At 49.9% G+C, this 12667-nt stretch overlaps 1 protein-coding gene across 4 annotated transcripts in view; it reads right to left on the minus strand.

Annotated features, from left to right (window-relative positions):
* The window catches only part of CACNA1G (calcium voltage-gated channel subunit alpha1 G), a 281389-nt gene that overhangs the window by 154020 nt on the left and 114702 nt on the right, over nt 1-12667 (minus strand). For all 4 annotated transcript variants that reach the window (XM_024204320.3, XM_024204317.3, XM_024204319.3 and 1 more), the window contains exons 2-3: nt 1078-1189; nt 56-189 (exon numbers count right to left, since the gene is read on the minus strand). In XM_024204320.3, coding sequence (XP_024060088.1) covers nt 56-189; nt 1078-1189 — 246 coding nt within the window. The remainder of the gene's footprint in view (nt 1-55; nt 190-1077; nt 1190-12667) is intronic.

Below are 12667 nucleotides of genomic sequence, written 5' to 3' on the forward strand. Positions count from 1 at the left end.
GAGGGCTATACCTAGAACCACACACCTCCCACGCCCTGGAGTTCTCCTGACTTACCCGGCTATGACAATGAAAAAATCCAGGCGATTCCACGTATCTCCCAGGTAGCACTTCTTCCCGAAAATCCCTAGTGCAATCATCTTGACTATCATCTCCACGGCAAAGAAGGCAAAGATGAAGTCATCAAAGCTCTAGAAAACAAATCAGCAGCAGGAGGTCAGAAGAAACACAGCTGCCCCCAGCAGAGTGGCAAGAGAAGGGAGTGTATCCGATGGTGAGAGAACACAGCACACGGTTATATTGTTAGGTCAGATGTCAATCCCCTGACCGGTGACGGAAGAGCCAGTGCACTGTAGACCCAGGGAGAGATGCTATTTTAGCTGTAGAGGACGATAACCCAGACATAGTTCAATACATGTTCTCCAGCAACTGGTACTTTAAAAATCATGCTAAAGTTAGTGCTGGTGAAAGGTATGAAAGGCCTGATCCAAAGGCCATTGGAGTCAATGAGTCTCTTCATTGATCTGAGTGGGGTTTGGATCAGGCCCTGATTAACAGCACTGAGGATTCATGTCACCAAGCAGACACAGCTCATAGAGCAGCAGTGCGTTCCCTGCCCCACGTGCCTCCACCCTAGTCTACTGGGAAGGAACCAACTTTTTTTGAAGGGGTGGGGGGATCAGAGAGCATTTAAGGCTGTGTCTGCACTGCAAAACTGACTGTTCAAAAACAAAACCCAATTGGTTTCAAGCTGAGCTACGTTGCGCTGGCTTATAGGTGCTCTGTCTGTCACCACTGAGTGTGCCTTGGTGCAGTTAAATCAATGGCTGGCCACTGGTGGCTGAAACCCCCAATGAAGGCAAGAATTCAACCTCCCCAAGGCATACGGCTGGGAGCAGCTACTGACATAGTTGAGATCATGCTAGTTTTCTCTGTGTCTGGCTTTGTAGGTGGAAACAGGGAGTCTCCTTCTGGAGTCCCGTGGGTACTTGTGAGCACTAACAACCAGGGGGGCTTTGTGAGCCACTGCCGTGCCCCTCCATTGGAGTAAGATCAGTAAGGTGAATACATGCCCATACCTGGAGAATCCTGCAGCGCGGAGAATCACAGGCCATGTCTTCACAGGGGTGGAACATGCCCAGCGTCACACAGTTGAGGAGAATCACCAGCATGCTGAGCCTTTCGAACCAGGTGCACGGGAGGTCCGTTAAGGAAATCAACAGCCCTTTCAAGACACAAGCTGGAAAGGGTCTACGAGAACTAGACACATCATGTTCGCTCATAGATAGAAGGAAGGCAGAGCACCAAGGTAAGGAGGAAGGAAAGAAGGAACAGCAGGTTGGCCAGGCCTTTTTCTGTCTGAGACTCCCCAAGCCTGGTCTCCTTAAAGATGGCCATTCCCTTCCTGACTGCAGTCTCTGCTTGAACTGACCAGCTGGTACGATTACTTCTGCGTGATACAAACTTCTGGCTGGGGAGAGACCACTCAAATTAGACTAAGGACTTCTCATGGGAGTATCACCATCAAGGAAAAACCTCTCAGTGTTACTGAACACGTCAGCACTGTCTGGGAGTCCCTGCAGAACTCCCCAAAATTTCTGAGGTTCTGTTCTAATAGGCATTGGGTCTCGTGTGAAACCTGGCATAGATTCTATGGGGGGGGGAGGGGAGTTCTTCAGTTATTTCGAAGTCACAGTTGGCAACCTGTGTTTTTTCATTGGACATTTGAGCCTGAAAAATCTCTTTTTAAATATGCCTTCTTTAAACCTTCTTCCCTAGGGCCCTGAGCCAGCAAGGTACGTAAGCAAGTAGCGGAATTGTCCCCACTGAAGTCAATGGGATTGCTCACACATGTAAGGTAAGGCACGTTTGAGCACTTGCTGAATTGTGGCCTAGATTCCTACCTAGCCTTTTACAGGAATCCTATACTTTGTGTATTTATAAAAAGTTTACGTAATTCACTTTAAATTTTGTAGTCCGTCATCTCACACAATCTAACACCATGCAACTTTATTTTGTATAGCGTCTTCTATGCTAGCCATATCCCACCAAAGCTACCATGGGAAAATCTGCCATCATTGTGTTATGCAAGTACCAAAATGGTATCTGGGCATAATCAGTTTCCATTCCTAGCATTTTACAGAAAGGCACTGGAGTAAATAAGCGATTGCACTTTCCATTCTTAGTCCAAATCACCACTGGCTGGAACATAAACCAACTGCCTAGAAGGAGAGTGTGGGAGTCAACCAAATCCACCCCCCGGACGGCCACATTTTAGAAGAGTTTTAAATATCTGAGCTGCATTGGGAGAGATTTTGAAAGCTGTTATTTTCTAGGACAGGCCAACCGGAGCAGCAGCAGCAGCAACAAAGCCACATAAGGAAGTTTCAAACCTGGTATGGAGCAAAAGGAATTTCTCTGTGTCCCTCTAGTGGACATTTCCAGTGATTTCAAGGCTACCGTGGACATGGCCCATGAAAGCTTAGGCTCAAATAAATGTGTTAGTCTCTAAGGTGCCACAAGTACTCCTGTTCTTTTTGTGGACATAAAGATGATAAAGAAAGGGACCAATTCAATGCACTTTAGCTTTACCATTCAACCTAGCGCCAGACTCACCTGCCTCAACCTTGGGTTTGGCTCCAGCTTCATTTGAAGGACATTTGTAAAGCCTCAGTCTCCAGCCACAAGAGAAAGAGCGACGTGTCTGATCGAGACACTTAACCTTGCATCCAGAATGTTTCGAGATCTCATTTGTTTCCCTTGTCACAGCTTGGCAGCCGCACGGCCTTTTGTTTGGCTCTGGCACATTCTTGAGGTGTCTGACCATAACTGTTCCTTGGTGCGGCACTAAAGAGCAAAGATCTCTCTCTGGCGGGGTTTATAATACAGCTGCACTGCAGGATCTTTGCAGTGTTTACCACTGGGGTCCCAGCATGGCTCTGAAGTGACTAAATAGCTTCGGGACCGGCTGACTGGATGGCAGAGCTATAGAACACAGGCTTGGCCACACACAGCTTTTCCATGGGCAATAAAAGCTCCATAAGCCAAACCCCAGTTAACTGAAACGTAGTGGAGCAGAGGTGGGATATGTCCCCCAGCTGGGCAGTCAGCTGAAGAGGAAAACAGACAGAGAAGGTGCCCAATGGGCCAGCCAAAGAGAGGGGAAGAAAGAAACTACATGAAGCACGTCGATTTCTGTGCAGAAGCCCTTGTATGTAATACCCAGGCTGCGCCAAAAAAAAAACAACCCAGCAATGCAACCAGGGGCCGCCCTCATCTTAGACAGCGAGACAATCCATGGAGACTACAGATCCCATCATGCACTCTGCCACCTTGATCCACTCAATCAAATGAAGATGATGCATTGCAGTAGTCGCCATGGGTCACATCTCTGTGTCAAAGATGACAGCAGCTTCCATCCACTCCATTGTATACAATGGAAGCATGGCCTTTGGGAACTCGAAACACTTCCAACGCAGGCCGAGCTGGACAAAGTTTGGGAGCCCCTACTATATTGTTATTCGCCATAAAAGGTTAGAAATGAAGACGACCTGACAGGTGTCTCAGTGGGTGATGGGACAGGGACCTTGGGGCATTCCTCTCTTGTGGACTTTCCTACATAGATTCCTGTTTAATCACAGGCAGAGGAGTCAGTATTTGTTTAGCTGGCAACCTGGATCTTTTATTCTGAAAAAGTGTTTACACGGTATTGGAACAGAAATTCCAACTGTCAGGTTGTGGTTACAGCCTGGAATATTTATCCCAAATATAGTCTATGGGGGCATGCATACATGGCCTAGCAAAGGAGGGGCGGAACTCTCAGAGAGATGGCAAGAGATGTTCCCTGCATTTGATTGGGTTGGCCAGCATCCATCTGTGGAGCCAGGGACTTCCACAGCTCTGCCAGTGATGAACTGCAAAGCCTTAAAGAAAATAAAGAATAAAAAAGACTGTTTAAGATCCCAGGTCAGCAATAGAATGTGTGTCAGACAAGAGCTGTGCAAAATATTCAGCGCCGAACCGAGTGCACTTAGAATTAACCTACTTAGTGACATAAGAGCAGACACACGAAAGCTTCCACGAGCAGGCCATGTGTCTTGGAAATTCTTCCAGGACCGTGGAAAATGCAAAAGGCAGGTGTAATTCTCCTCACGCTGTCTATTGTCAATGGAAATTGGGAGGTAGAAGGTGGTGCTGCTTTCGCTAGAAGTTCCTTGGCGCATGTACATGGTATCATCTGGTTCCCCGGCTGGCTGAGCACAGAGGCTCCTTTCGTGCAGAGAGGCTATTGCTGCAGCGTGTGCCCTCTCCTGCTTTGTGCCATTTCCAGGTTGTTTCTTCCCCAGGGGTCGGAGCCCCAGGGTTCCCGAATGCCCACTTGCCAGGGCCAGTGCCAGGTGTGTCTGTTGTAGATGCCTGGCAGCAGCAGCAAGGGCTGACCTGTGTGGCTCCTCGCTGCAGTGTGAAGGAGGAAGGGCACTCACTATCCCCACAATACCATTGTGGGATGGGGGAGGAGGGAAAACAATGGCCTTGTCACATGACCTCCCCTAAAGATACCAGAGGATGGACAGTTGGGTAGTTAAGGCACTGGATGCGGGACTCAGGAGATCTAGGTTCAATTTCTGGCCCTGACACAGACTTCCTGTCTGACCTTGGGAACGTTATTTAATCTCTGTGCCTCAGTTCCCCCATCTGCAAAATGGGACATTACTACTTTGTCTATTTAGATTGTAAGCTCTTTGCGACGGGGACAGTCTCTTATTCGGTCTATGGGCAGCACCTTGCAGAACAGGGCCCTGAGCTCAGGGAGCACTGCTGCAATACAAATACCAATGAGTTACAAAGAATATTTCCCCTTTTCTTTGTCCAGCCGGAATTTGCCAGCAGCTTCCTACACCCTTCCTCAGCTGATAACCAACAATAGAGTGTGGAAGATTGTGATGGCTTCAAAATGGACTGAGAGAGGGGGAAGCCTCAGGGCAGAATAGCAGCAGACACCACAGACCAAGCAGTATTAAAAAAGCTTGTCGGTGTTGCAACCCAGGTGGAACTTGACCAGTCTGGGCACTGTGCACCTCCAGAGAGATCTCACAGGGGTAATGTAGTACAGGTAATTGCAGCTGGAAGCTGTCTGCACTGCTTACAGTCCCCCCAGCATGGAGAGGTATCTAGTGTTATTAGGTCTAATATTTAATGTAAGCCTTGCACAACTTATCACACCGTAAGCAAAGTATTTGGGGCCAGATTCCGATCCCCTTATTCTCCCTGAGTAGCACTTTTCTCCACGGGAAATCCCAGTGAGTCAACGGAGCTACTCATGGAATAAGAAGTTATTCAATGTGAATAAGGAAACCAGAATCTAGCCTTCATTGAATCCCTTATATTACAATGGAGAGACCGTGCATCTGCTCAGCAACTGGACCTCGCTGCCTGGAATTCCCCTTCCAGTAGGAAGGTAGACAACAGAGCGACATTGACTAATGCAGGCAATTCTTCAAGGAATAGCACTTGTGTATACTAACTATACGCTACCTGGAAAACTATTCGGATCATCTCTCACATCACAGCTCACAGGGGTAATGCACAGTGACTGTAGGTCTGTAGCTTTAGCCAACATGTTGGTTACAGTTACTGCTTGCTACATAGTCCCATTCAGTCTATGGTGGTGCGGTCTAAATCAATGTGTTCCTTTTTAGTACCACCCAAGGGGGCTGCTTAAAGCTTAGGTTCTGCAGGGAAGCCTGCTACATACACCTCTACCTCGATATAACGCTGTCCTCGGGAGCCAAAAAATCTTACCGCGTTATAGGTGAAACCACGTTATATCGAACTTGCTTTGATCCACCGGAGTGTGCAGCCCTGCCCCCCCCCACCCAGAGCACTGCTTTACCACGTTATATCCAAATTCGTGTTATACCGAGGTAGAGGTGTAGGTAAACTAAGAGCTCAAGCCTCTCTCTAATGAGCAGGCCATACAGAGCTGGGCCCCTCCTGCCTGCATAACAGCAGGCTGGGTCCTCCTATTAAGACCATGGCAAGGTCACAAGCAGAGCTACCAGGTTTTCACCATGCACAGCTACTCCCCTTGCTGCGTCATGTCAAAGTGCTTTACCCACGCTGCCTTCCCATCGGGAGTGTCATGCACAAGGGACTGATTCCTGAGCGGGGGATTTGACATGTAAATCTGATTAAAAAGTCAAATCTGTTTAGTCGAAGAATCACAGCACAGCGAAGGAATTATATTGGTGAAACCAAAAGGAAAGCAGAGGGGAAGAAAAGCCTCTTGCCCCCTACAGAAGCCAACACCTCAAGCAGTATATCAATATCTGGCCAGTGGTATCCACTCCATAAGCTCAGGGTTATTCACATAAGATAGCCTGGATTGGAACAGCCACACTTGGGGAGCTGAGATGCTGCCTTCTCAAAGCCAAGTGCAAGCTCATTGTCGTTACCCACGGAGCATCCAATGCAACAGGCCAAGGGGCTGCTGACTGCAGGAAGCCAGAAGTGATGATAGCGGGACACCAAGCATTGCTGTCCTTTCCTTCTCCAGCAAGCAAAGTGCTAAAGCACCAAGACCACCAGCTGCTCCAGAATCTACAACTAAAGAACTTGGCAGTGTGTTCCCGCCCCCCACCTCTCATGCCAGCCCAAGTCCCCAGAAAGATTGGGGCCAAGGAAAGACAAGCCCAGCACTGAGCCTGCAATGGAGGAGGGTGGCAACAAGTGCTCCAGAGCAAGGACAATTCTCACCTCTCCATGCAGCAGCTGTGCGCTGATGTGCACAGGGGGCAGGTACCACTGCTGAATGTGCATTCAGCGGGTTGGGCAGAAGGCCCACCAGGGGACAGCTCCCAAGGGAAGGTTACACAGTAGTAACTGAAGTTCCATCAACACAGTGCCTCTGTAGAGTCATACCACGGGACTTGCAAAGCGAGGCACATGACTCCATCCAGCAGGGATTTGCAAAGGCCAGGAGCTGAAGGAGGTGGCAACGGGTGGGCAGGAGGGCTTTATTTTGTCCCTTGTTTTCAATTCCTGTCATCTTGACTGAAGTTCACAGGCCCAGCACATATTCGGAGTACAGCTTATATTTGGAATGTGAAAATAAATAATTAAAAAACCCAGGGAGCTTTCCCCTGGCCAATCCAGCTCCTCCTTCCCCCTGCTCTGCTGGGTATGGGAGCATGGAAGGCTGTGTTCAGATACTGACAGCTGCTGAGAGGCAAGGCAGCAAAAGGGTTATCTGTCCCAAGGAGGGGTGAAGAGTGGGGAATATTCTTTGCATTCATTTTCTCCCAGCACATTTTCTTTTCAAACTTTATGGTAGCGGGGGCAAAGGGGGTGGTGGTGGAGAGAGATGGATACCTTTTTCCTTTTAAACCCCACCCCCCATGGATTTGCAAGGGCTCCTCCCAAGCAATCGCTCATCTGTACATGAGGGAATAAACGCTGTCTTTTGTCAGGGTGGGTTACTTGCTGATTTTTGTTTTCGCGCCTGATGCGAGTATGGAATCCCTGTCTGAGCGCTCAGCTGAGCTGAGCCCATTGTCAGGTTGCTAAGCAGGTCACGGGGGATTACAGAAGTTACGCAGAGTGCCGCACAGAAGGGAAAGCTGACAGGCGTTCTATCCAGCTAGCGTTGGGATTCAGGTCTTCCAGGGCTCCGCAGCAGGGATGAAATGCTGTTATCTTCGGGCCGTGTGTCATTTATAGGAAGTATTTAAACTGAATGAAGACTGATTAGGAGGTGGGACAACTCTGAGCTGCTCCTGGCTCATACATGCCCACTTTCAAAACAGAGACAGACACACATTGAGTCTCAGGTGTCAGGCACAGGGCACCAGAACATTAAAGCTATAGACAGCATCCATTTCCCGCAGGCAGACCCTTCCTCCCAACTCAATCCCCCGGAGGGCTAAACTTCCCCAGGTTCCCCACCAAATCAACTCATGACTGCAGCCCGCTACTGAGTCCTTAATCCAGGGCCCTGAATCTCAAATATCCTGCCTTCATCTGCCCCTACACAAGCAGTCAAGCTCATAACGGGCACTAGTCTCCTCTCACTTACCTGGGTGAGAATCTGGAACAAACACACAGAAGATAATGGAGTTATCCTAAGGTACTAGCCATCCAAGATACGTAGATGGCCTCCGTTGCCATAGTATCTGAGCACCTCACACTCTGATGTGTTTATTCTCACAACACCCCAGTGAGATTGGGCACTTCTACCTACAGGGAAATGAGACCCAGACAGACTAAGTGACTTGCCCAAGGTCACACAGGTGGTCTATGGTAGAGCAGGAAATTCAGACCAGGGTCTCCAGAGTGCCAGCCTAGCAGCTCAACCCCTAGACCAGCCTTCCAAACAAGTGAGAGGAGAACCAGTCCCAAGCAGGACCCCACAACTAGACAAACGGTTCCATGGTGCTGCCCATGTATTAACGCTCATTACTATATCCATTGGGTAAGTTATGATCAAATGACAAATGGCAAAGCTGCTGGAAAGATCACCAGGTCTAACGGAGACCAGAGGGTAACAGACTGCTGTAGTCATTTCAGGGGGGAGGGATAGCTCAGTGGTTTGAGCACTGGCCTCCTAAACCCAGGGTTGTGAGTTCAATCCTTGAGGCATTTGGGGATTGGTCCTGCTTTGAGCAGGGGGTTGGACTAAATGCCCTGATATTCTATGATTCTATGACACCAACCCTGCCACACACAGAGCATTTGGTGTCTGCACCTAACCTCACCCTTAGGAGAAATGAACACAGACAGCCAAACTCTGCTGTCAGCCGCACATGGATTTCAATGGGGTTGCAATGTGTTAAATGGACCAGAAACTGGCCTTGGGCCTCTGTGCAAGAGACAGGCAAGGTAGATGCTACAGAGCCAGGATCTGCTCCAAACGCAAGGAACAGCAGTCACTCTGCCATGCTACCACAGCTGTGCCAGGCAGGGAGGGAGAAAACCCAGAGAGGGAGACATTTTACTGTATTTCATTTACAATTGAAGTTCAAATTGCATCTTCTCCTGCTGAGGTGCACAAGGAGTGCGGAGAACGATGATGCTCCCAGTCTGCATCTGTGCCCTCATGATGCCTCAAGCCACCTGTCTGGCAGCTGCTTCTTCCTCTTCAGCTTCTTACCCCATGCCTATCCGGTAATGTGGGAAGTGACACAACTAGCATGTCATGTTACATAAGGAACCTGTGGCCACCTGCCGTCCCAGCAGACCCACTTATAGCATGGATCAGTGGCTCAGCCGATGTTTCTCTCCAGGCCTTTGGCTGCTCCACCCAGTCTCTAGGACCTTCTGGATCAATAGCCCTCTGGCTACCCACTCCTGAGGTACTCAAAGTCCAAATCTCCCATATTCTCCCTTTCCCTTCGGGAAGCCCTGCTGGCGCCAGTCTTCCCTGGGACCTGGCCCCAGCCAGCCTTCTCCCCCACAGTGAGAGCTCGAGGCCTGCTCTTCACCCCACCCAGACCATAACGTTTTTAGCTCTTCCCTCAAAGCCTGACACCTGCTTCAGGTGCCACAGGCCCCCCCCCCCCAGCATCCCTGTGACCCTCTCCTGACATGTGTGGTGTCTGTACATCATGGGCTGTGGCACATCTTGGTTCTGACCCGCACTGGAAGCAGAAGTGCCAGGATAAAAATAAAACTCTTTACCCCATTCCCAGCCTGAACAGAAGCTCCGTACTCCAGAGAGCCCTTGAGGGAGGGAGCCGGATTGCTTGGTTTTCCACCCTGTTTTGCCGCACCAGACAGCTTCAAACAGTTTGGGCGATCATCCAAAAAGCTCGGGGTCCTTTTCTCAGGGGGACATTGTAAGGAACTCATGTTCAACAACAGAACCAGGTATTAAAAAATCAATCACACGCACAAAGCACGGGTGGGAAAGAGCAGACCAGAACCCTGCTCCTTCAGCTTCAGCAACACAGATCTTTACCACTTGAGCTGACGTAGCTCTCCCTTTACTGCCAGCAGGTTCATGCCATCTCTCTGGGCTGACCACTAGGGGGCAATAAGCAGTTACTCATAGGTACCAAGTCAGCTGTTACCATGTTATCCAAATCCAAGGGAACCTCCAGACCATTAGAGGCCACAGCAGTCAGGAGGCCACCAAGGATAGTCACCACTGCTCAATGCCCTTTACTCTCCAACAGAGATGAGGAGGACCGGAGAATGATTCCTTAGGGCAGAGAGCTTGGCATGCCACCTGGTTCTGTCCTAGTACCACCATCCGGAAGAGCTAAGGGCCTGACTCAGTTCTTGCCTCTCCCCTGTCCCCCAGGGGTCCCGGCAGCATCTCAAAATGTCGCCTTCTGCCTTTGTCTGGTGACAACTCCGTTCAACTGCTCTCAGCTGTGCTGTGGAGGAGCTCTTTGCAGAGGCACCTCACCGGGATATGAAGCAAGAACCAATAATCATGTTTTTTCCCCTCCCTTTTGTCTTTTGAACAGCCAGCTGGCAGCAAGACACAGAAGCCAGCTGAGATAAGAGCCACACTCACCATATGGGGAATTCCCACTACCCTGCCCATTGCTGAGAAATGGCTCCTGCTTTACTAGTATTACCAGCATTAATTAACCCTCCTAACACTTCAGGCAAGGAAGGGCAGCGGCTCATTAGACCCTGAATGGAGTTGTTATAACAATTGGCACTTCCATTACACCTTCCATGCCTGAGTAAGAAAACTCCTTTGCAAACAAATACACAAACATGTGCCTGGAGAGGTGAGGCAGTGAGGTCTAGTGATCTGAGCACCAGATTGCATGCCAGGAAATCCTGAGTTCTAATCCTGCTTCTCAGTCCAGTTCCCCCGAGGAAGAATCCCAGCTGATGCATCCAATTCAGGCCAAATGCCTCTATGCCCCCCTGCATGTGGCTACTGCATGTACCCCCCAGGTCTGCTGGCAATGCAGAGGACATGGGGCTATGGGGCACAGACCTCGGAGTCAGCTTGCATTGCTAGCAGAGCGGTTGGTGCACTCAGGAAGCATAAGGACTGTTATAGCTGCCCCCCCCCGCAGAGGGGCACTAGGTGTGGTAGACACCATATGCCCTCCCTCCACCACCCCCATCATGGGCACTCATGCAGGCCCAGCCATACTCCGGGTCTCTACGCTTGTAGACCAATTACCATAGAAGCACACAGTAACATTTCCCCATGGGCCTGATTCACCCTACCCTGAGTCCACTCATACCTCAGATTGCATCCCCCCACCCCCCACCCCGGGAGCCCACAGGTATGGGCCCCAAGCCACATGTACTTGAACACAAACACACCCGTGCCCGCCCATGGACCTGACTCACAGCATATCCAAACTCTCACGCTCCATAGGCCTGAACCCATCTGTTCCTACTGCTCAGAGCCCAAAACATTCCTGCAAACAAGGCTTCAGGTTTCCTTCCCATTCCGCCTGCAAAGCCAATACCAGGGCAGCCACCTCCTGAGTGCCCCCCTTGGTTGCTCAACCACTCCCCCTCACAGTCCAGCTAGGGTGACCAGATGTCCTGATTTTATAAGGACAGTCCTGATTTTGGGGTATTTTTCTTATATAGGCTCCTATTACCCCCCACGCCCATCCCAATTTTTCACACTTGCTATCTGGTCACCCTAAGTCCAGACCATAATTAAAGCACTCCCCTTCCACAATCCAAGATATTTAGTCTTTACCCACATTGGCCCTCCCGTATCTGCCTGTCTCCTGCCTTGGTGGGGCTCCCCAGCCTTCTCCCCCAGTGCAGGATCTCAGTTCACCATCACTCAGGCTCTTTCTGGCTAGACTGTGGGCGCTAACTTCCAAACTCCCCCAACCCCAGGATCTTCCCGATTGCAGCTTTGCCCCCTCCTGGTGCTGCTTCCTGAGCCTTTATAGTCACCAGGTGCTGCCCCACCCTCTTAATTGGCCAACTAGGAGCACCTGAATTGGCACAGGAGCACTGGACCTACTTCATTTACTGGGGCCAGCCACCATGCTTCCGGCAGTAATTTATTTGCCAGCCATCCAAACAGACGGGGGTCTCTTTGTTGTGCCATTTCTATGAAGCATTAGAAATCCCTGTCGCCGTGTGCAATTTTGCAGTAACAAACATTCCTCCCGGAGAAAAAGAAAATCAGAGTGGGACAGGATTTTATTGGCTGCTGGCATTTTTATTTTCTAATTTTATCTGCGGGCCCACTTATCAGCATATTGCTCTCTGAAGCAAATAAATTTCAGTCTAGTATAACACTTCACCCTGATTAAATATTCCCGCGGAGGAGGCAGGCGAGGAGAGTGAGTTGTGCTATGGGTGAGATGCTAATGCACAGCTGATGAAGCTGAAGTCCCCCGCCCCTCCAGCCCAAGGAAACTTCAAGCTCTTTCTTCTGCTAATGGGATTTTCGGAAATGCACAAAGTGCTGATGGCGACTGCTTTGTACCTACCGTTGTTTGAGCCGAGTGGCTGACAAAGGAAAACTCTTCAATTAGCAAGAGCAGAAAGTGCTTTATTGAATTTTTCTCACTGCTGCTGCAGCATTGGTAGCATGGGGGTTAGGGGGCAAAGGGAAGGAGAGGAACAGGGGTTTAGGGAGCACTGGAGAGATTTCTCCAGTCCCTGACTGACAGACTCAGCAAAGGGTGCCAGTAGTTAGGGCTGGATTCACTGGTATGCTCT

The sequence above is a fragment of the Terrapene carolina genome, unplaced genomic scaffold (assembly GCF_002925995.2).
Source record: "Terrapene carolina triunguis isolate 2854851 unplaced genomic scaffold, T_m_triunguis-2.0 Scaffold192, whole genome shotgun sequence".
Lineage (NCBI taxonomy): Eukaryota > Metazoa > Chordata > Testudines > Emydidae > Terrapene > Terrapene triunguis.